This window comes from Barbus barbus, assembly GCF_936440315.1.
Source record: "Barbus barbus genome assembly, chromosome: 2".
Taxonomy (NCBI): domain Eukaryota; kingdom Metazoa; phylum Chordata; class Actinopteri; order Cypriniformes; family Cyprinidae; genus Barbus; species Barbus barbus.
In genome coordinates, this window is record NC_136730.1 from 41,949,551 (window position 1) to 41,971,742 (window position 22,192).

Below are 22,192 nucleotides of genomic sequence, written 5' to 3' on the forward strand. Positions count from 1 at the left end.
GCAGGAAAACATTAGCTCAGTTTTCTGTCTTTCTGTCCGCAATTTACATAAAGCACACAAACCATCACGAAACCCCACCGAACAATAGTATACCAAGCATAAAGCCTATATCTAATGCTGAATTCACCTGCTGAAATTGAGGAGTCCTCCAGGGCCGTCCAGACTCATGAAGTTGTGGCGCAGGTTGAGGTGTGTGATGTCCTGGCAGTAGAAGAGATACTCGGGCACATCCTCCAGACTGTAGCAGGACAGATCCACCAGACTGATAGTCTGAGACACCACCTACAAAACACACACCTCATCAACATCCCACTCTTTACACACTCATATGCTGCTAAACGGCTTATATCAAAATAAGGTTACGCATGACGCAAAGCCTAACCATGGGAAAATCAGTGTACTGCAAGGCCTTGGCTCGAATGGTTTATTGCTTGAATTAAATGGTGGACCAGAAGATAACCAATGTTATGCAAACATGCATTTATTTAGTCTATCAGTTCAATAAACCGTTTTTTGACTGTTATTTCACGTCAGGTTTTCCAGGGTTAATAAGAATTACAATCTTTTATTCACCAAGAAATAGTTTATTTATCAGCTACATTAAAATGTGGTTCCATCCAATCAGAAAATCATCATTGCTTGAGAATTGCTAAGGATCTCAGCGGTGACCATAACTTTGATACAGAAGCAGTTTAGCATAATCTTTATTCATCTCTATTTATAAAAAAGGGTTAAAGTAATAAAGCATCTTTAATTAAAAATATTACTAATATTTCAACAAGCAAACTAAAAATTCATGTTTGCAAAAAATCAAATTTGCTTTAAAATATTACTAATATTACCATAAACTCAAAATGCATGATTTGTTAAAAATGCATGATTTGTAAAAATAAATAAAAATTAGAATTTTTGAAAATATATAAAATGTTAATGTTTTTACTTAATCATGCCACTTGAAATTTTCAGAAAATCATAACTTGTTGATTTTTAAGAGCTTTGCACGTTACAATAAATAAATAAACAATTGCCACCAATCCCTAAATGCCTGACTTGTCCCACTGTTATTTCAGTATTATTTGTATACTATTATAATATTTATTAATGTTTTGATTTAGCTTTTGTCAAAATTTTCAGTTTTAGCAATTTTGTTATGCGTTTGCTAAATTTGTTTATTGTAAAAAATATTTTATTTTTATTTCAGCTTTAGCTTAAACTCAAACTTAGGCTTTAGTGGTTTGGTTTTTCATCTAATATTTTAGGTTTTATTTCAACTGAGAAAAATGACTTTAAATCATTTTAGTTTTGGTCAACAATGACTTGATCTGAACTGAAAGGCTCTTATTATGGAGTCAATCAGACCTCACAGAACAACGGCTGTAGCGACGCACATTAGAGAAACAAAACAAACGCTCACTCTCTCATCTATCATGCCACCTCAAACAGCCCTTTGCCGCAGGATGACCCTCGCACACAATTGTCCAGAACGCGTTTTGCATTATTCAGGGTGGTTCTGGCGTTGGGCAGCTCGCTGAGCTCTCCAGAGATGGTCAGACCTCATTAGACTCCAGAGACGCAGCCGGAGTTTGGAATGCCAATTAATGAGGTGATTAAGACAAATGAACACCAACCGAGCGCAGAGAAACCAAACAAAAAAGCAAACATACAAATTCAGGACAATAAATGTGCGTGTTCAAAACACAAATGAAAACACAGACAGCTGTTTCAGCAAAGCTGTTCACTGCAGGCGGCGGGTACGGAAAATACAAATGCATACAGTCTGTGAGGGTTTTTTTTTTTATTATTGAAAAACTGAAAGAAGAGAAAACACTGATCGGCTGTTGAATCACTGTGGGTCTGCTAATGAAATCTTAATGCATGTCTAGATTAGATAAAGCACATTCACTCACTTTAGAAGCCTGCCGATGCCAGCGTTGGTAGTCGGCCAGCGTGTCGAAGTTAACGTAGTAGGTCTGAGCCTGCGGTCCGGCGGAGCTGAACATCAGACAGTGCTGCCTCCGCTTCACCTCCTCCACCTGAGCCAAGAAAGCAAGATGTCAACTGTTGGTAATGGAGACACGGCATGCTTTAAAAAAAAAAAAAAAAAAAAAACACTTCTATGCCATGAAACTTCAGCAATTAGTTCTTCCTCAGAAGCAGCCATTCTGCCTAAACAAACCCATCATCAAGATGTTTTAATTTTAAATAATCGATTCTGACTAAAATAGGAGTCCATAAAATGTGACCCTGGAGCACAAAATCAGTCTTAAGTAGCACAGGTATATTTGTAGCAATAGCCAATAACACACTGTATGGGTCAAAATGATTGATTTTTCTTTTATGCCACAAATCATTAGGATATTAAGTAAAGATCATGTACCATGAAGATATTTTGCTAAATTTCCTACTGTAAATATATTAAAACTGAATTTTTGATTAGTAATATGCATTGCAATTGACTTCATTTGGACAACTTTTGTCAATATTTAGATTTTTCAGATTCCAGATTTTCAAATAGTTGCATCTCGGCCAAATCAATGGAAACCATACATCAATGGAAAGCTTATTTATTCAGCTTTCAGATGATGTATAAATCTCAATTTCAACAAATTGACCCTTATGACTGGTTTTGTGGTCCAGGGTCACATATGAGTCCGCTTCCTCCAATGAAAAAGTCCATCCTCCGTTGTCATCTCACATCAAAATCCACACAGATACACTATGTATGGACAAAAGTATTGGGACACCAATGACTTGTACATGTGGGTACAGTCATTTAAGACACGTCCAAAACTGTTGCAACAGAGATGCAAATACAATTAAATACATGAATTATGACAGTTTTGGAATAGCCTTTTTCTGTTCTAAAGAAGGGGGTGTCCCAATACTTTTGTCCATATAATATACGTACAAGTCATTGGTGTTTGGTGATGAGTTTTTGGCTCAAGGTCTGCATATAAAGTCACCAGAGGAGTTCAGCTGGGATCAGGACTTGGCTTTCTGCAGACCAGACCAGTCAAGTTATTCCACACTGACTGAATCATCCTAAGGCATCCTAAGGGTATATGACTTTCTTCTTTCAGACAAATACAATCGGAGTTATATTAAAAAAAAAGGATCCTGGCTCTTCCAAGCTTTATAATGCCAGTAAATGGTTGTTGAGGTTTTGAAGCCCCAAAAAATGCATCCATAAATCATAAAATTTGCTCCACACGGCTCCAGGAGCTTAATTGAAGCAATGCATTTGTGTAAGAAAAATATGCATATGTGATCCTGGACCACAAAACCAGTCATAAGGGTTAATTTTTTTTAAATTGAGATTTATACATCATCTGAAAACTGAATAAATAAGCTTTCCATTGATGTATGTTTGTTAGAATAGGACAATATTTGGCTGAGATACAAATATTTGAAAATCTGGACTCTAAGGGTGCAAAAAAAAGAAATATTGAGAAAAATCGCCTTTAAAGTTGTCCAAATGAAGTTCTTAGCAATGCATATTACTAATATAAAATTAAGTTATATATATACACATATATATACACACATATATAAGTTATGTATATACAGTAGGAAATTTACAAAATATCTTCATAGAGCATGATCTTTACTTAATATCCTAATGATTTTTGTCATAAAAAAATAAATAAAAAAAATCAAGAATTTTGACCCATACAATGTATTTTTGGCTATTGCTACAAATATACCCCAGCGACTTAAGACTGGTTTTGTGGTCCAGGGTCAAATATTTAAAATTTTATAAACCGTAATCTCTGCTAACTGTTGTACATCTGTTCATGAGAGAGTGGCGTTCCAGTGGATGACATAGGCGTAGCATAAGCTCCGGTGATAAGTGACGAAAACAAAACACCGGTCACGAATTAGAAATACAAACCAAGGATTTGGAAAGAAAAATGGAGGATTTCGATATTAGGCAAGAGGAGACTGGTTTTCCTTTGCTGTAAACAAAGCTTGGATCTTACAAAACTAGCATGCTCTCTAGCTTAAGAAACATGGATTTGTTTCTTACAAACATACAGCTTTTCACTTCGCAAGACATTTATTGGTGGACTGGAGTGGCGTGGATTATTGTGATGTTTTTATCAGCTGTTTGGACTCTTATTCTGACGGCACCCATTCACTGCAGAGAATCCATTGATGAGCAAGTGATGCAATGATACATTTCTACATATCTGTTCTGATGAAGAACCAAACTCATCTACATCTTGAATGAATGGAGGGTGAGTAAAAATGTTCATTTTTGGGTGAACTATTCCTTTAAGTGTGTTCACTGAATGTAATATGCGTTGAAACTTGATTTCATGTTAATTGCTATTAAAATTATATGTAACAGTGCTTTTTTGAGCTTATCTGCAAGTACATTTCCTTTCTCCATCACAACTGAAGAATTCATGCAAGTGCTTCAACAAAAACAAAACTAAAAAAAACTCCACATTTCTGCTTTTAAACCCTCTGGGCCACTCGACTGCTAGACGTCCACTTGAAGTGTATTACTATAAATTGAAGCTGAAATGATTCGGAGCTGAAAGTATTGTGTGTGGTAATCGACTGCATGGCACTCACTGTCCACAGACAAAGTGGAAAACGATCCAGAATGTTCCTTTAAAAGGAAAGGACGTGACATGTGGCCAAGTATGGTGTCCCATACTTGGAATTTGTACTCTGCATTTAACCCATCCGAGTGCACACACACAGCAGTGAGAAGTGAACAAACACACACACACTGTGAACACACACCCAGAGCAGTGGGCAGCCAATGCTGCGGTGCCCGGGGAGCAGTTAGGGGTTTGATGCCAAGGGTCTCACCTCGTGGTACTGAGGGTGGAGCGAGTGCTGGACATTCACTCCCTCCACCGACAATTCCTGCTGGACCTGAGACTCAAACCCACAACCTTCAGGTTACTAGTCCGACTCTCTAACCATTAGGCCACAACTGCCCCCATGCTGGAACACATGCTGGAGAGAAAGGTCTGATTGTCGTGTGTCTGTCTCCCTCCCTTCCCTCCTCATCCTCATTCGTTCACAGCTGTGTTGATGCATCTGCTCTCTGTTATCTGTTCCTGGAGCCCGGGGCGTGCGTGTGTGCGTGTGTGAGAACCCCTACCTTCCCCCCGACCAGGGGCAGGATGTGCATCTTGCCGGTCAGGCTGTCTTTGACAGAGGCAACGATGAGACTCGTCCCGCACAGGATGACTTGTCGCTCGGCCCATTTATGGAGCTGCGTCTTTCCCTTCCTGACGCTGAACACACCCTTCAGAAGAGTCCGCTCCTGCTGGTCTGCGTTCACCGGTTTCTCTGTGCAAACACACACACACACACACAAAAGTCCACCAACTGCCATATACAGAATATATGTGACCCTGGAGCACAAAACCAGTCTTAAGTAGCACAGGTATGTTTGTAGCAATAGCCAACAATACATTGTATGGGTCAAAATTATCCATTTTTCTTTTATGCCAAAAACATTGGGATATTAAGTAAAGATCATGTTCCATGAAGATATTTTGTAAGTTTCCTACTGTAATTTTTGATCAGTAATATGCATTGCTAAGAACTTAATTTGGACAACTTTAAAAGGCGATTTTCCCAATATTTAAATGTATTTTGCACCCTCAGATTCCAGATTTTAGTTGCATCTCGGCCAAATATTGTCCTATCCTAACAAAACATACATCAATGGAAAGCTTATTTATTCAGATGTATAAATCTCAATTTCAAAAAATTTACTCTTATGACTGGGTTTGTGGTCCAGGGTCACGTCACATGTATATATGTCAGAGCGCAGATATCATTTATCAAACTAAACAGGTATATTTTCCCCACACAGAGGTCGATCCCACAATGCAAAGGTGTTCTGTCAGCGCGTTTGTTTCTGTGCAATTGCTATGAGTTTTGTATCTTGGGTCAATGATGTAGAGGTCAATGAATCAAGTGTCCTTTATGAAGAAAAAAAGTTTAAACATGTGACAAGTTAGTACTTTGTTAAGTACTCCTTGTATTCATGTTGGTTTTGGATCGTTTTGGAAAACTATATCAAAGTTTAATGAAAAGTTTAAATTTAATGACTCCAAAAATGTCATGTGGTGTAACCATAAAGTCAAATGTATAAACATATTTCCTTACATCTTGAATACATACTTGCTTAAAAAGTTACTAAAATTGTGGTGACACTTTACAATAAGGCCACATTAGTTAAGATTAGTTAACTGCATTAGTTAACATGAACTAACAATAAAAAATACTTCTAAAGCATTTATTAATCTTCAACATTTACTAATACATTAATAAAATCAAGTTGTATCTGCCAACCTTACTTAACGGAAGTGTTTAATTAATAAATTAAATTAATAAATATTGTAACAAATGTATTGCTTAGTGATTAGTTAATGCAACAACTAATGTTATCTAATGTGTCCTTATTGTAAGTGTTACCAAAATACTTTTAAAATGATTAAAAGTATTATTAATTTTATGAACTATTATGTTTTGGAGAGTCATACCATTATATTTGATGACCCAGACTAACCTATAGTAAAAAGGACAAATTATATAATATTTCAAGAGCCTTGACAACCTCACACAGTCAAGAAGGTTTTTCCCATATCGGTTACACCCATAGACTGTAAGGTTGCACCACACTGATTCTCCTGACAAACGTGTTTCAAATATTAATGAAAAAAAGATAAATACAATTATAAAAAAAATAAATAAAAGATTATGCCAAGCTACATATTAATAAAATGTCAATAATATGAATAAAATAATTAAACAAAAGGAAAAAAAATTTTTTTTTTTTTTTCATCTTTTCTCTTCATTGTGATATCAGGATAGATGAATCACACTCACTTTATGCCTCCTGAAAAATATTAAAATAAAAACACTCAACATAGAAAAGGTGTACTGAATTGCCTGTATGTAGGGCCCTATAATCATATCATATACACAGAGAAATGTAAAAGGTATTCATACTACTACAACAAATTAAGTTGTTTTATGCATTAAAATAATTGTACATGCTAAAACAAAGAATTTGGTAACAATAAAACATATGGTGGGAAAAAATAAAACATTTCATAGAGCCCTAAACATTTTAATAAACTGATGTGAAATTGTAAATATTTCATGATTTTAAATGAATTAGACATGCTTTTTAATGGTTAAATTAAATATCATTAATTAAAAAATGAGTAAAGAAAAAATCCAGAAAAAAAAAAAAAAAAAACTGAATTTGGGAAATAAATACAAATGGATTTCATAGGGCCCTATGTACGTATGAATTGTATGGTTTTGTTTTCTTAAATTCATATTTCCCATTTTTAAAGAGGAAAAAAATTAAAAAAAAAACACTAAAATTAGAAATTTAAATAAGCTGAATTAATAAATTATTAAAAATAAAATTGAAATAAATAAAAGGTAATACTAATAATATTATATTAATTGTACTAAAATAACACACTGGTTGCAGGGTCTGAAGTAATATGCATGCTAGTGTATGGAAAGGACAACTGTCTGTACGTCGCACACACACACACACACAGATGTGCTAATGAAGTCCATATGTAGTGTGAAGTGTGAGCTCACGGTGGGACGTGGAAACAGGTGAATAGGGCTGCCAGTAAACCATGTCACATGTATTGGTCAGCTCATAGTGATACATACGCATGCACCCTCTGTAGGCAGTAGCAAGTATGGAGCAGAAACAAAGTAAATGTAACGCATCATGTACAGCTCAATCATCAACCAATATAGCTTGTAATTGTAGATCAGCTCAAAGGCTGGAGAATTTCAGAGCATTACAAACAACATATTGCAATAGTCATTAACCAATAAGAGTATATCTTAAACTGAGTGGAAGCTTCACTAATCTTTGGACTTATTGGTGAAGTATACAATATTCTGGATGTTAAAATATTCTAGCCTCATATGCAGAGAGCAGCGGTAAGTAAAGCACGTGTAGGTTGACCTTCTGAAGAGTGTAAACGCTTGACACCGTGCTGCTTTCATAACACTCTTCTGTTTGAGTTTTCTGACATGTCTACTTCTGAGTCGAGCGCTGGCGTGAGTTTGGGTGAGAACGCCGGTAATAAAGCACTTAGAGGAGGAACTAGACGCTTAATGCATACTCTGTACACTGTACTTCCTAATTTCCTCGAAAACAGTATGTGACATGGTATTCTACATGCTTTAACCTTTCAAAGAATAGTATGTCACATGACTTCCTTAAACTATGGGGGGGGAGTGGTGTGTGGCCAAGTATGGTGAAATACTCGGAATTTGTGCTCTGCATTTAACCCATCCAAGTGTGCACACAGTAGTGAACATACACCCGGAGCAGTGGGCAGCCAATGCTGCGGTGCCCGGGGAGCAGTTGGGGGTTCGGTGCCTTGCTCAAGGGTCTCAGCTCAGTCGTGGTATTGAGGGTGGAGAGGGTGTTGGTTATTCACTCCCCCCACCTACAATCCCTGCCGGACCCGAGACTCGAACCCACGACCTTCGGGTTATAAGTCCAACTCTCTATCCATTAGGCCACAACTAATGTAAAAATACATGCAATTTTTAGATCATTTCCTCGTTTATTTTGGGGGGAAAAATGCTGACCTTTATTATTTTACACTAGACTTTGACGAAATATTTCATCTTGCTTTAAACATTTTAAATTATAGTCTGCTTATTGCATCAGCCAGAATTTTTATATTGCTGCATCCCTAAAAAAATGTTTTAGTAAAACAAAAAGTTAAACTTAAAACTAAAAGTTTCCTTGTTAATTTAGTGGGGGGGGATTATTTTACACCGTATTGTCCAGTTTCTCTTGTTTTAAACAATTTACTTTGGCAACATGGCTGCCAAGTTTAAGATTCCTTAAAAACCCTTTTTCAAAGCAAATGCATAAATAAACCGGTATTAAATTTTAGCAAAAGCCTTGAAAAAATACTGAGATATCCTTTCCAGTTTACTGTCCTCACATGCACTAACACATACACGTGCAATGGCAATAAATGAGCACTACGTCACCAAACCCATTTCCAGCCAACATCTAAGAAAAGTAAAAGCCTGCCTAGTCAGCAAAGATCTGACCGCACGTCTCTGCTCATTCTGCTGGATGACCACCTCAATGAGTCATGGGAATCAGTGACACGAGAGCTCATCACACAGCAATGCCAAAGTGCTGATGCCAAACCAAACACACCACACAAACCAACCAATAACCGTCGGCCGGCCCGGCCTGTGCAAGAAGACACTGGATGACCAACACAAGATCCGGTCTAAAACAGACACCGAGTGAACTCACAACGGATTCATTCAGGAATAGGGTCACTGCTTGGAGAAAGACAGCTAAAAGTGCTAACTTCAAAATACTCTGTTAAAAGAAAAGACAGCTGATTGTGGTTGGGGTGAATCCAGACTTTAAAAACAGCTTTGTGGGCAAACCATGCTTTCAAATGACTGAAGGAACAAAAGGAAAGGCTGAAATGGCAGTTTACTCTTTTTCTAGGGTAAATCTCTGTAAACATGCGAACATATCCATCACAGAAAATAGCCTATCAAAGAAATAATCATTTATTCATTTATTGATTGATGCGTTGCATTGTGAACGGTGCTATTATTGATAACTGAAACTAAAATTAAACATTAATTTATTACTTAACTATTAATTGAATTTAATTAACGGAAATTTAATTTAAAATACATGAAAAACATCTAATATTTATATTTAACTTCTTTTATTTCAGTCAGTTGCCATATCTATGGAAGCCCTTTTCCACTTTTTTCATTAAAACATGTAATTGTGACTCTCACAACTGCATGATATAAACTCGCAATTCTGAGAAATAAATATATATAGTTTTAATTTTATGAAATTTGACCTGAACCATAAGATTCACCCACTCTATAAAATCTTAAATTGGCTAAAAAGTCAAATCAAAACCAAATATCATATCAAACATTTCGTCTATCAAGAAGGGTGTCAGCAAGCACTTCTTAATATGCAGGGTGCATTTACTTCTGTAATGTAAATCTCACGTAGATATGCAAGGATGAACATATTTCACATGACAATAATTGTAACATCATATTCCCATCATTCGACCAGAGGTGCTAGAAATCACATGACCCATGACATACGAGTGACTGTACAAAGATGAGTCTATCCTAGCGTGCTAAATCTCAGTGAGCTCAGCTGTCTGACATCCAAGTGAGCGATCTGGAAAAACACGGACAGAGACTAAAACTGTACAAGCCACAAGACCGCAGAAACGAAATACACTTTCCTCCTGAATCTCCACTAATAGAACAACACTGTGACTGAGTGATAATGCACTGAGATACATTAGAGGCCAACGCGATACGCTTTCCACGTGGTAAACAAGCCAGCGCTCAATTACACGCAGGAATCCTCCATAATTGCAGGAGAAGAGCCTGTCTGAGAGCAGATGAAAGCCTTCAGTAGTGGAGGAAGCCTAAAATGTCCTCCAATCAGGCAATCCTGGAAATCAATCTTCAGCTGTAGATTTGCCAGACAGCAAAGATGTGGCTCGCCCGCACAAGAAAAGCCCACGGTAAACCCATTCATCTAGTCCTGGCCTTCATGCCTCCAGCAGATATTACAGTTGATGACTGTTACTAGTCCTGCCATGAGAGAGAGTGAGCCACGAAACCCTTCATTTCAGACGCGTCGCCAAGTGTAAATGCATCTGAATGTTCAAGCCACATTTGCAAACTTTAGTCCTCCCAAATGGAAATATTTTAAGGTCCTTGCACACCGACATTTTTGTGTGCATGTTTCCGGGGCATTCATCCTTTCCTGTATCAGAAAGCGTGCTACAGATGCGAAAATGCTAAAAATCGAACTTGATCTGAAATTCTTTTTCATGACGGACGAAAGTTTCGGAGGCAGTGTGTAAACGTGATTGACCAAACGTGAGGTCGTATTTATTTTTTAACGTGCGAAAATTTCGGACTCCGTGTGCAAAGACCTTTAGTGGCAGTTTACATGACAAAAACGGGAAGCCTTTTTATGCACTTTGACTGTTTGTTTACATTACAACGGCGTTTTGGGGACTGAAAACCCATATTTTTGGAAAACGGGTTTCAAAGTGCAAGTTTTTGAAAACTGTACCATTATCGTTTCCGTGTAAACACCCGATACGTGAATATTTGAAAACTGTGACTTCATGCACATGTGTAGTACGTGGTAGGCATGTAGACATGCGCAGTACGTGTCGGTTTTAAAGGAAAGCGTGAACAAGCACACACACGGTACTGTTGTTGCTGCTAACGCTTCTTCAGTAAAGTGTGGATTTAGGCTACTTCACCAATATTACAACCAACAGCGGAGACACATCATATAATCATCACTTCCCTACAGGTACTGTTTACTAACAAGGTGACAGCGCCAACTACTGGCCTGGCATTGGTAATATAGCGTTTTTGGGCGTTTTCGTGGATGCGTGTAAACGCGAATGGTTTTGAAAACATTGTTGTGTATTCGTGAAACTTTTTTTTTCATGACACCAGGGGACAAATGCAACTCCTGCTTTCAGACCATGCTAATTATTATTTTGCAATCAACACTTCTGATTGGCAGAAAAAGTAACGTCCTAACATGTTGAAATCTAGTGTGCATCTGACACATTCCAACCCATAATAAGTCTAAAATAAAGCCCAAAATTAAATAAATTAAAACTAAAAAAAAAAATACATGCTAATATATCGTCTTCCATTATGTACAAAACACAGCATGTGTGTTATGGCCTCAAAAATTGTGCTTTATATTTTGTAACCCTTTAATGAAGCAAATCAACCTTTAACTCACTTTCTCATTGCAAAATTCTGACAAAAACTTTTTTTTTTCTCTTCATTGGGGTTCAGCATGGACCAGCTTCAAAGAGTTTGGCCTCCATCAAAGAACAAAGTCTTGAAATGATCAGACTCCTGCAGAGTTCAGAAATAACATCCCCCGTATAGAGAAAAGATGAATAGGTGTGCTTGTTTAACCCATATAACATAGCATAGATTGAGCCGGCTCACAGGGAGACCAGTGGGGCGGAAGTACAGGTTTACTCAGGACTCCGCGTGAAGCCCACTAATAATAAACCTATAATGTAACACAAGTGATGGACTTTGAGGCATTTTCATCGGGACAGAGAGGAAAATGAACACCAACCCTGTTTAAGCAGAAAAGTGATCTTGAATATGAAGACTCAAACTATTAGTACACATGTCAAGGGTAAAAACTATACAACTGCCTTCCTGAGGGACTCGAACCTCCATGACCACTCTAGTTATGAATAATGGGACACATCCATTTCCTGTTTCGCCTTTTTATGAGTTAAGCAGCTAATTAAGGCCATGAAGCAATACATGCAACTAAAATGTGACAAATACTAGCAGCCATTACTATAATGTCTCAAGTTAAAAATAAACACGTTAACACTTGTAGGTGCTGCTGTTACTTCCTATTTCCTCCAAATGCATTAAATTTCAATGTATTAATTCACTGCAAAAGAGTGCTCTCAATAACAGAGAGAACAGCTACATTAACAAGCATGTTTGTTGCCAAATGGGATGCATGCCCTCTCTGATTTGCCTCAGATCACAGATTCAACTAACAAAAAGAACCATAAAATACTATCGTTATAGGTTTTTCCACATACAGTACATCATGAAAATATCATGAATGCGGTACATGCACTTTACTCTGAAAGATTTCCATTTTGCTTCATTAAAACAGCAACTATGATGTTAAAAAATAATTTTGGTAAAGTAACAGTTTAACCATTACAATTACCTTTTAAGGTAATTTAATAACTCCTGCAGGAAACGCCTGAAATGTACAAGCATTTTGGGATCTGCTATGCTCAAATCACTCTTGCCTATGCAGATACATTAAAGAATCTATAAGACTCCCATATGTGGATGACGTGCAGTCACAGAGGATAGTTATTGACATGACACACAGAGTTTCACATGTGATTGGGAATAGAATTACTCTCAAGTTCTTGTCACCTTGCCAAATGTTTTCAGATTGCCAACCAGCTCTCTTGATTTTACAGATCATGTGCAGACAGTTTCAGTATTCATTCACTTCAATATTTTCCATTTCAAACAAGTCAAGACTTTTAATTCAGCAAAACACTGAATGTGTTTGTGTGTCCTCCAGACAGGTCTCAGCTCACAGTTTCTCCATCTACTTCCCCCTGAAAAGTTAAGGCTCCTCGCAGATCAATACCTCATTAGTGGCTAAATCCAGCACCGCAGATGATTTATTTTTGCAAAGCCACAGCAACAGCCAGTGGATTCTTTTTCAAGAGGGACTTTAGAGCAAAAAAAGCAGTAACGACTGCACAGAAACACCCGAGCATGCAGGACCAGTCCAGACCTCAGGGCCTGTTTTTGCCTTCAGTGTCTCTTGAGTCAGCATGTAGCGATGTTCACTCCCTCAGATTGTTCCATGACCACAGCAGGATTTCTTAAAAGAAGGAGAGGACTGAGGAAACCGGCTAATGTGTTTTGACGAGGAAAAATATACTGTAATCAAACACTAACTCTTCAGAAGAATTTTAAGAACATCTGTGCAGAAGAACACAGCATTTTAAAGGTGAAAAGCATCATTTTTGAGTTTGAATTAATCTTCAAGTTTGATGTCAAGTAACTTTCCGTCCATTCATAGTGAAGTACTAAGAATGAAATGGTGCAGATGCTAGTATATGCATATAATGAGCAAGGGCTGGGTATGGGGACGGATTTCAAGATTCCATTCAATTCGGATTCAAAAGCTCTCAATTTGAATTGAATCAATATGATACCGATTCATTCAGAAATATTTCAGGTACATGTGAATTTTTCTTTAAAAAAACCTGTAAATTATACAGGTAACCCAGTTAGTACATTACTAATATTAAAAGGTTAAAATTAACCTAAACTACTAAATTCAACTGATGATCACTGTAGAAAAAACACTTAATTTAAGGCAGCAACTGAACTTAAGTTTTAAAATATTATCAACTTGGTTATACAAGTCATTTAAACTTGAATTACATTAAACCTACTTGAAAAATCAAACTGGACTTAGCTGGTTGCAGTGAATAGCTGGTTACCAGGGTGATTTGAGTCCTTGATTATTTTGACAGCTCTACTTTTGCAGCGTTTGAGGTAGATGTCCTGCAGAGAGGGGAGAGCAGACCCTGAGATGCGCTCAGCTAAGCGCACAACTCTCTGTAGTGCTTTGCAGTCCTGATTGGAGCTGTTTCCATACCACACTGAGATGCACTGAGTCAATACACTTTCTATGGTCCCTGAATAGAAAGTTTTCAGGATTGCTGGTGAGACCCTGAATTTCCTCAGCTGTCGCAGATGGTACAGTCTTTGCCTGGCTTTCTTTACCTGTGTTTGGATGCGTGTAGTCCAAGTCAGGTTCTCGGAGATGTTTACACCGAGGTACTTGAAGCTGCTCACCCTCTCCACAGGGGTCCCACTGATCATAAGAGGAGTGTAGGGCTGCTGCTGTCTCTTCCTGAAGTCCATGATCAGCTCTTTAGTTTTGCTCACATTCAGAGAGAGACAGTTGTCCTGGCACCATGATGTGAGTCTCTCTACCTCGTCCAAATATGCGGTCTCATCGTTGTTGGAGATGAGGCCCAGAACCACAGTATCATCAGCGAATTTGACAATAGATGTGGAGCTGTGAGAGGACACGCAGTCATGCGTGTAGAGAGAGTAGAGCAGGGGACTCAGGACACAGCCCTGTGGGGCTCCTATGTTCAGAGTGATGGAGTTTGAGGTGAACTGGCCAACTTTCACCACTTGAGGTCTGCCGGTGAGGAAGTCTTGAATCCAGTCACAGAGTGAGGAGTTTAGGCCGAGGTCTGTGAGTTTAGATGCCAGCTTGATGGGGACTATAGTGTTGAAAGCTGAGCTATAGTCAATGAATAGCAGCCTTACATAATTTCCATTGTTGCTATCCAAGTGTGTGAGGGAAGAGTGGAGAACGTGAGAAATGGCATCGTCCGTGGATCTGTTTGGGCGATAGGCAAACTGAAGAGGGTCCAGAGTATCAGGGATGGAGGAGCAAATGTGGCTCTTTACAAGTCTCTCAAAAACCTTCATGACTATAGATGTGAGGGCAACTGGGCGATAGTCATTCAGGCAAGAGGGTTTATTGTTCTTTGGCACAGGGATAATGATGGATTTTTTGAATGAGGTGGGAACCACGGCGGTAGCAAGGGACTCATTAAAGATAGAAGTGAACAAACCAGCGAGCTGATCGGCGCAGGACCTCAGAACACGGCCGGTTATCCCATCAGGTCCGGCTGCTTTCCTGACGTTCACTTTCTTTAGCGCCCTCCGAACCTCATCCTCCGACACGGTGATTACAGGATCATCGCTGCTCTGCCTGTTGCTTCCAGACGCGCTGGTCGGCAGAAACGCGCCGCCGCCGTTGCCATTGCCATCGAACTTTGTATATAAGTTGTATACAAACATTTAAACTACAAATTTATTTTACATCTTTAATTCTAAAGATGTTATTCGTTTTCTAACTCCAATGTGGTGTTGAAATATAAACGTTTAAGCGTGTCTGTCATAACTTATTTCAGGACAGATCAATTCAAACATGCATTTCGGCATCATTAACAGGTAAAAATATAAATAATATATAATAGAGAATATATTTTTTTGCCAAAATCTCTGCTCTAAGAGTTCTTTGAAATGACTTTTGTGAGGAAAATGTAACATTGTGACCCAAGCTATTCTAAACTTTATCTTTCAACATACCTTCTGATGTTCATTCATTCACGTTTATTTCACACTATAACTAGTAGTAAAGAGGAAGTAATTATCGGTTCACGTGCCGCTTGAACTGAGGCACTACAGCGATCTGTCACACCACTATAAAAAGCATCAAAACCACATGTACTGTTTGACATTTGTGACGAAACTGACAGAATTTGAAATCTAAGACGGTTTCTTATTAAAAGTAACAAAGCTTATTGCGATTATTGAATGGGACGAGCGTCAACAAGATGCATGAATATATGGCTCTGAGGTGGTCTTATTCAAATAGCCAACTATCATCATAGCAACAAGCTTTAAACTAAAACAGCTCGCTCGATGACAATCCATAACAAACTGGCTGTGTGTTTTTTTTTTTATAGCTTTTCTGAGCTGGCAGACATGCCAGAAACTATATGCAAAAAAAAAAAAAAAAGTGAATATTTAAAACAATGTCCTCTTTAAAATGGAGATTGATAAAAACATTGATATTGCAACACACTTGACAATTCGTAACTATTTAACATTTTGGCAAATTGGTGGGTAATTTGTAGGGCTGGGTATTGTGACCAATTCTGCGATTCGATTCTTATTTTTATGGTTTCGATTCGATTAGCTATCAATATTTCATTTAAAATGTTAGTTTTGCAGACATGGGATCCATATTTTGATATAAATGCTGGTAATATAAATGCTGGTAACTGAAACTCTCCTACTTAAGTTTATTACTGAAATACACATCTACATTAATAATAGGGTGCACACAGTTGTTTTTTTTAGTGGAGCAATTCGAAAGATGGTGACACCTTCAGGACGAGAGGTGAATATTCATATCCTCTTACATGAAGCACGCGCATTAAGAATCGATTCGGGGATTTCCCGAATCGATATCATTGCGTTAAACTGAAGATCGATTAAAATCGGAGAGTCGATATTTTTTACCCAGCCCTAGTAATTTGCACAAAGATCTTACTCATCCGTTTCGTCTGATATGCTAACGCCCCACTGATAGATATGTTTAACTCTGCGTCCCAATGTGCATACTATTCACCCTATCTGCCCTAAATAGTATTGAAAATGACTAATATCACATAGAATTTAGGATGGATAGAATGCACATTGGGACGCAGGCTAAGTATGTTTTCAAAGTAATCAAACTGTTGAGACTGATGTGAAATCGCCACCTCTTAGTTAATGTTTTCTTTTAAAAATAAAGCTTCTCTATTGGCATCTGTGGTTCCATGAAGAGTTTTAAAATCCGTGGAGACATGCAAAAGGTTCTTTATATTGAAAAAAGGTTCTTCAGATTAAAATGTTCAAACTAAGTTCTTTTTTTGTGTTCTTCTATGGCACTGCTGTGAAAAACTCTTTCTGAAGCTTTGAGCAACTTTTGTCCAGATTATCAGAGACACAGCGTCTTTTACTCTGAAGTCCACTGGCTGAGTGTTTGTCCGTAGCGCTTCACACACTCTGAGCTGGCCCTGACTCTGGACGTGTGTTTTTCCCACAAGTTAACAAAACGAGCGGCTGAATCTCACAGGCTCTGGCCAGCATTTAACTCACTGTGAGGACAGCAATCTCGCTCACTTTCTCTTTCTTCACTTGGCAAAAGTTAGTCCAAAAGTGCACAGAATACAGCAGCCACTCAACTGTTGTTTCCTTTAACAAGCCATCAAACACCATTCCTGAAATCAGATATTCCCTAGATAAAGCGGCATAGCTTTAAAATTTCTGACATCTTCAGTAAGACATTTTACAACATCACAGATAGGATGTAACGTGATCAGGACTGAAACGCTTCACAGCTAAGGGCTTACTCTACTATTAACTGATTGCTCTCCAACAGTCTTCTGGCACTCACATTGAGGGATACCAACACATTTACGAGCACATACACACACACACACACACTCTCCCAATATGCATGCATGCATACATAATGTCACTATATCATTTTAGATAAATCCCTGAAGCTGTCTGGTGTATTAAAGGAAATCATAACCGATCCCAGCAAAAATATCAACAAAATTAATATATTGTAAGGAGCTTTCCATTTTTTCGCAGCTGCACTGTACCTTGAACCATCTGCTGGGAACAATTACACAATAACACGCCTTTCAAAGATAAAAACAGTGTTCACCGTGACACAGTAAAAGATGAACGCAAAACATACACACTAATTTGTTGGTTAACATCAACATACGAACATCTATTTTAGATTCTTGCCTAAAAAAAAAAAGAGATAAAATGAGCATTTATAACCCTTTTATGAAACTGGTCAGGCTGGATCATGACTGACACCTCAAATTCACTCTGCTCTGCATCTTTGATTGTCTATCATCTAACAAGATGAGATTTGGAGGTATAAAAACCAACAGAAACACAAAAGGTTTCACCTAGGCTGCAGCTCTCATCTGTTAACTCACTATTTATTCTGGTACATAACATGATGCAAATCATATTCAACACAATGGCTGCTTCACTTGTAATTGCGCTCTCTTCTGCAGGCACACTTCCTTGTGAAAAGATACAGTCCCTTAAATCCCTTTTGAAATAGTGCACTTATACTTTGAAAGAGAGTACTTGTTATGGAAATGATAAATTTTTTACAAAATATACTTAAGTGCGAATTGAATGTAAAGTTTTTGGACTTAAAGGGGTCATATGATGCGATTTCAAGTTTGTGCATAAATAAGATCCCTGAAGTTGCAAAGATTAAAGTCTCAAAACCAAAGAGATATCTTTATAAAAGTTAAGACTCGATCACACCCTCCTAAAACACCTAGTTTAAACACGCCCCCACATGTCTATGTAACGGAGTGGGAAGATTTGCAAAACACCACCCAAACGTATAAGCAATGAAAGAGGGCGGAACTGTTATTCTCGCTGTAGTATTGTTGCTGCCGCCGGCGCCATGTCCTGGAGACGCTGTGTTTCGTTGTGAAAGCCAAAGTACTTTGTTTGGGCTTTTAAAAGAGGACACAGCTAGTAATCAGTGGTTAAGTTGTATTTCCAACACTGTTCCAGAAAAATGAAATGCAAATATCCGAGTATTCAGCGCATTTTACAGAGGACTATTTCCTGAAACTGGAAGAGTAGTCTATAATGCTGGCTTGCTCAAAGGCTGTTTCTATAAAGTGGGACAACTCCAACTTTGCAAGGACAGGCTGGCGCTTCTGACTCACAGCCTGTAAGTATGTTTTCATATTTAAAGAATTTGCCACCGATGATTCAAACGCGAGTTTTGAGCAGTGTTCGAAACCTGTATAAATTTCTTTTTTCTGTTGAACAAAAGATGAAGTTGGTAACCAAACAGTTGCTGGTCCCCACTGACTTCCATCGTATTTTTTTCCATACAATGGTGAACTATCCCTTTCGGCATGACATAGAAATTGCGACAGTCTTTTCTTCCATATTGTGATGTATATCCGAGTGAAAAGGCTTCTGGAATGTAGGGCAGGATTTCAACCGTTGCTGGGAGTTTGATTGACAGGCGATCTGACCAATCATAATGCCAAATCCGGCATTTTGTCTGACAAGCAACCCAAACAGGAGAGTTAGATTGGTGGACTATGGGGTCTTGTCGGTTTTCTGCGGTTGAGACAACATAAGTCTAATGTTCATTCATGTTTATTTCATGCTATAACTAGTAGTAAGGCGGAACAGATGATCTGTTAACGTGCTGCTTGAACTGAGGTGATTGCGCTCTTAAGCTACACATCATCAATCAGTGAAAAATACAATCACAGATCAAAGAGGACACAGACAACGCGCTGACAGACAAGACAGAGCAGTTTACTTTTAGTATTAAACAGTTTCAGCCTTTAAATTGTAATTTAAGAAATTCAAACAAATATTTTGAACTCTGAGGTGAAGGATCACTTTTTCAAATGTGAATTGATCTCTTCCTGTTAGTTATAGCATGAAACATGAATGATGGCATGTTGTCTCAACAGCAGAAGGACGTCAATACACCATTTTCAACTCTCCAAATTTCACCATTATCTACTCTCCTGTCTGGTTTGTTTGTCGAACAAAAAGGTGGATTCGGTGTTATGATTGGTCAGATTACCGGTCAACCCTGCGAAGGGTGCTAAAAGCCTGGTCTTTGGACAGTCAGTGTAGTCCAACCCCTTTTTCAAGTCTTACATCATGAAGAGATGTCGTTGAAGGAGGGAGGGAAGGTTAATGTTTTTGATTAAAGATCACAAATGCAAATTATTATTTTTAATAATTATGTGCACGGATAAATCATTTATAATAAATATTTTAACACTGCGTAAAAATATTACAATTGTAATTTTTGATTTCATGATGACTAAGTGCATGTTAATTGCAATTAAATGAAAATGTTTTATAGTTACATACACAAGTTTATATTTTTTCATATGTTATGTAATTTCATAATTACTTCTATTGTCTTTGAAATACAGTTAAAGTGTACTGCTGAATGTACTGACAGGCATTTATGGTAAAATAAAATATACTTAATGTCTTTAATTGAAACATCACTAATTAAACTTTATAATAACACATTTATAATGATCAAATTGTAATTTAGTTCATTTAAAACTTACTTGAAAAGTATTATTGAATAACGTGTACCTAAGTGTGTTGAGAAACAATCACGAAAGTGCACTCTTTAAGTACACTTAAGTTGCAATTTTTCATTACTCTCATATAAAAGTATACTTAAATTAGTTAAGAAACACCCTTGAATCTGTACTCCAAGTAAAGTACACTTAAGTGGCCTTTTATTTTATTAATATTATATTACCTGCTAGTAAAAAAAAAAAAAAAGAAAAAAAAAAAAAAAAAGATTTAAAGTAGTTCAAGTTCAAGTTAATTTATCAAGCACATTTAAAAACAGCCACAAGACTGACCAAAGTGCTGTACATTAAAACCATCAACCATAACCACATAAAACAGAGATAATACAAAAAGGAATGACAAGTTAACCCAATTAACACACTTTTTCACAAGTGATATCATACTCAAGGAATTGTTTTACATCAAAAAGAAATTAAAAGTATTTTTTGATAAAAACGATGTAAACTTACATTTGCTCACATACTGTCAGTCTTGCCTTGTCATTATTTATTAATATTTTGTTTCATTTCATAACGTTTTCATAAAGTCAGCTACTGATAACACTGCAGTACATATTGTACCGGTTCAAATTCAACCTGCACCAGATTTCCAACCAAACCAGCTGAGAAAATGCATCCATAAATTTCATCTGGGCCTGAAATCTGTAAATTACAGGGCCTTAAATATCATTATTAAATAATAACACTAGTGGATGACACACAAATGTGAGTACAGCATTCAGCACCTGGGGGGTGTGCTGATATTATTATCATCATCACCACCACAAATTGAGTTTGATTTATTCTCATCCATTGCATCATCAGCCCCATTTCAAAAGCTGTGTGTTTTGTGATACCCAAGAAACTATAAAGCCTTGCAATGTAAAATAAGAACAACTGAAAAATCAATAGTTGGCGTCGGTAGATCAATGCAACATTTTGATAAAGTACCATTACCAAAACTATACAATATTGATCGTTCCTTCCTCACCTCTGAGATGTCGGGACGGTTTTAGGACAGCAAACACACAGCACTCTATTCCACTAAGTCTCATCTGTCCCCACAGTTACGGTGTACAAATGAGGAGGATGCAGGTCATCCGTTCAGTCTCCGTGGCCATATATCAGGCAGACGTGAGGGACTGTACCTCACCACCACGGCCCTGACAGGACCTGAGGATGAGGAATGGTACGTCTCCGTTCCCCTGAGGCACTGACAGATAGGCATTTACTCACTGCCCCGGACCAAGGGGAGCCGTGGGTTAATCAGGCCCAGAGATAGTCTGTGTCTAACTGCCGCTGCTTAAATACACTCAGGAAGGACAGTATGGAGGATGCATCCATATGCAGGGAATTTTATTGCGGTTCATGAAAGCTTTCCATGTAATAATCCATCGTTATTGTTGCGCATGCTTAAAAGGTAGGGTAGTCGATTTCAGAGAAAAGCAAGCTAGCTTTGAAAGCATAAGATCCCATCCTCCCTGCAAATCACTCTCCAAAGCCACGCCTCCTCCAAAACACAAACTCGCACAGACAGACCAGAGAGTCTATGTAAACATAATCAAACATAATGAGAGATGGCATCAACAGTCAGATTACCTCATGTCTCATTCACCGGTGAGAAAACATTACAGTACAAAGCACTTAATATTACAATAACAACGCCTTTTCCCGCTCGGTATATAGTATAATGGACCGTGCTGATACCGTATCATGTCTGCGCAATGAAAGGAAGAATGGAAACCGTAAAGGAAACTGTAGTTCTCTAAAACGTGTTAATGTTAGTGTGTGAAGGTACAACTTCAGGAGAAATG

General features: G+C 37.8%; 1 protein-coding gene across 1 annotated transcript in view; it reads right to left on the reverse strand.

Moving 5' to 3' along the window:
* The window catches only part of phlpp2 (PH domain and leucine rich repeat protein phosphatase 2), a 68,197-nt gene that overhangs the window by 28,878 nt on the left and 17,127 nt on the right, over positions 1-22,192 (reverse strand). Inside the window, exons 4-6 of the mRNA XM_079436303.1 lie at positions 5,123-5,313; positions 1,908-2,033; positions 128-282 (exon numbers count right to left, since the gene is read on the reverse strand). Coding sequence (XP_079292429.1) covers positions 128-282; positions 1,908-2,033; positions 5,123-5,313 — 472 coding nt within the window. The remainder of the gene's footprint in view (positions 1-127; positions 283-1,907; positions 2,034-5,122; positions 5,314-22,192) is intronic.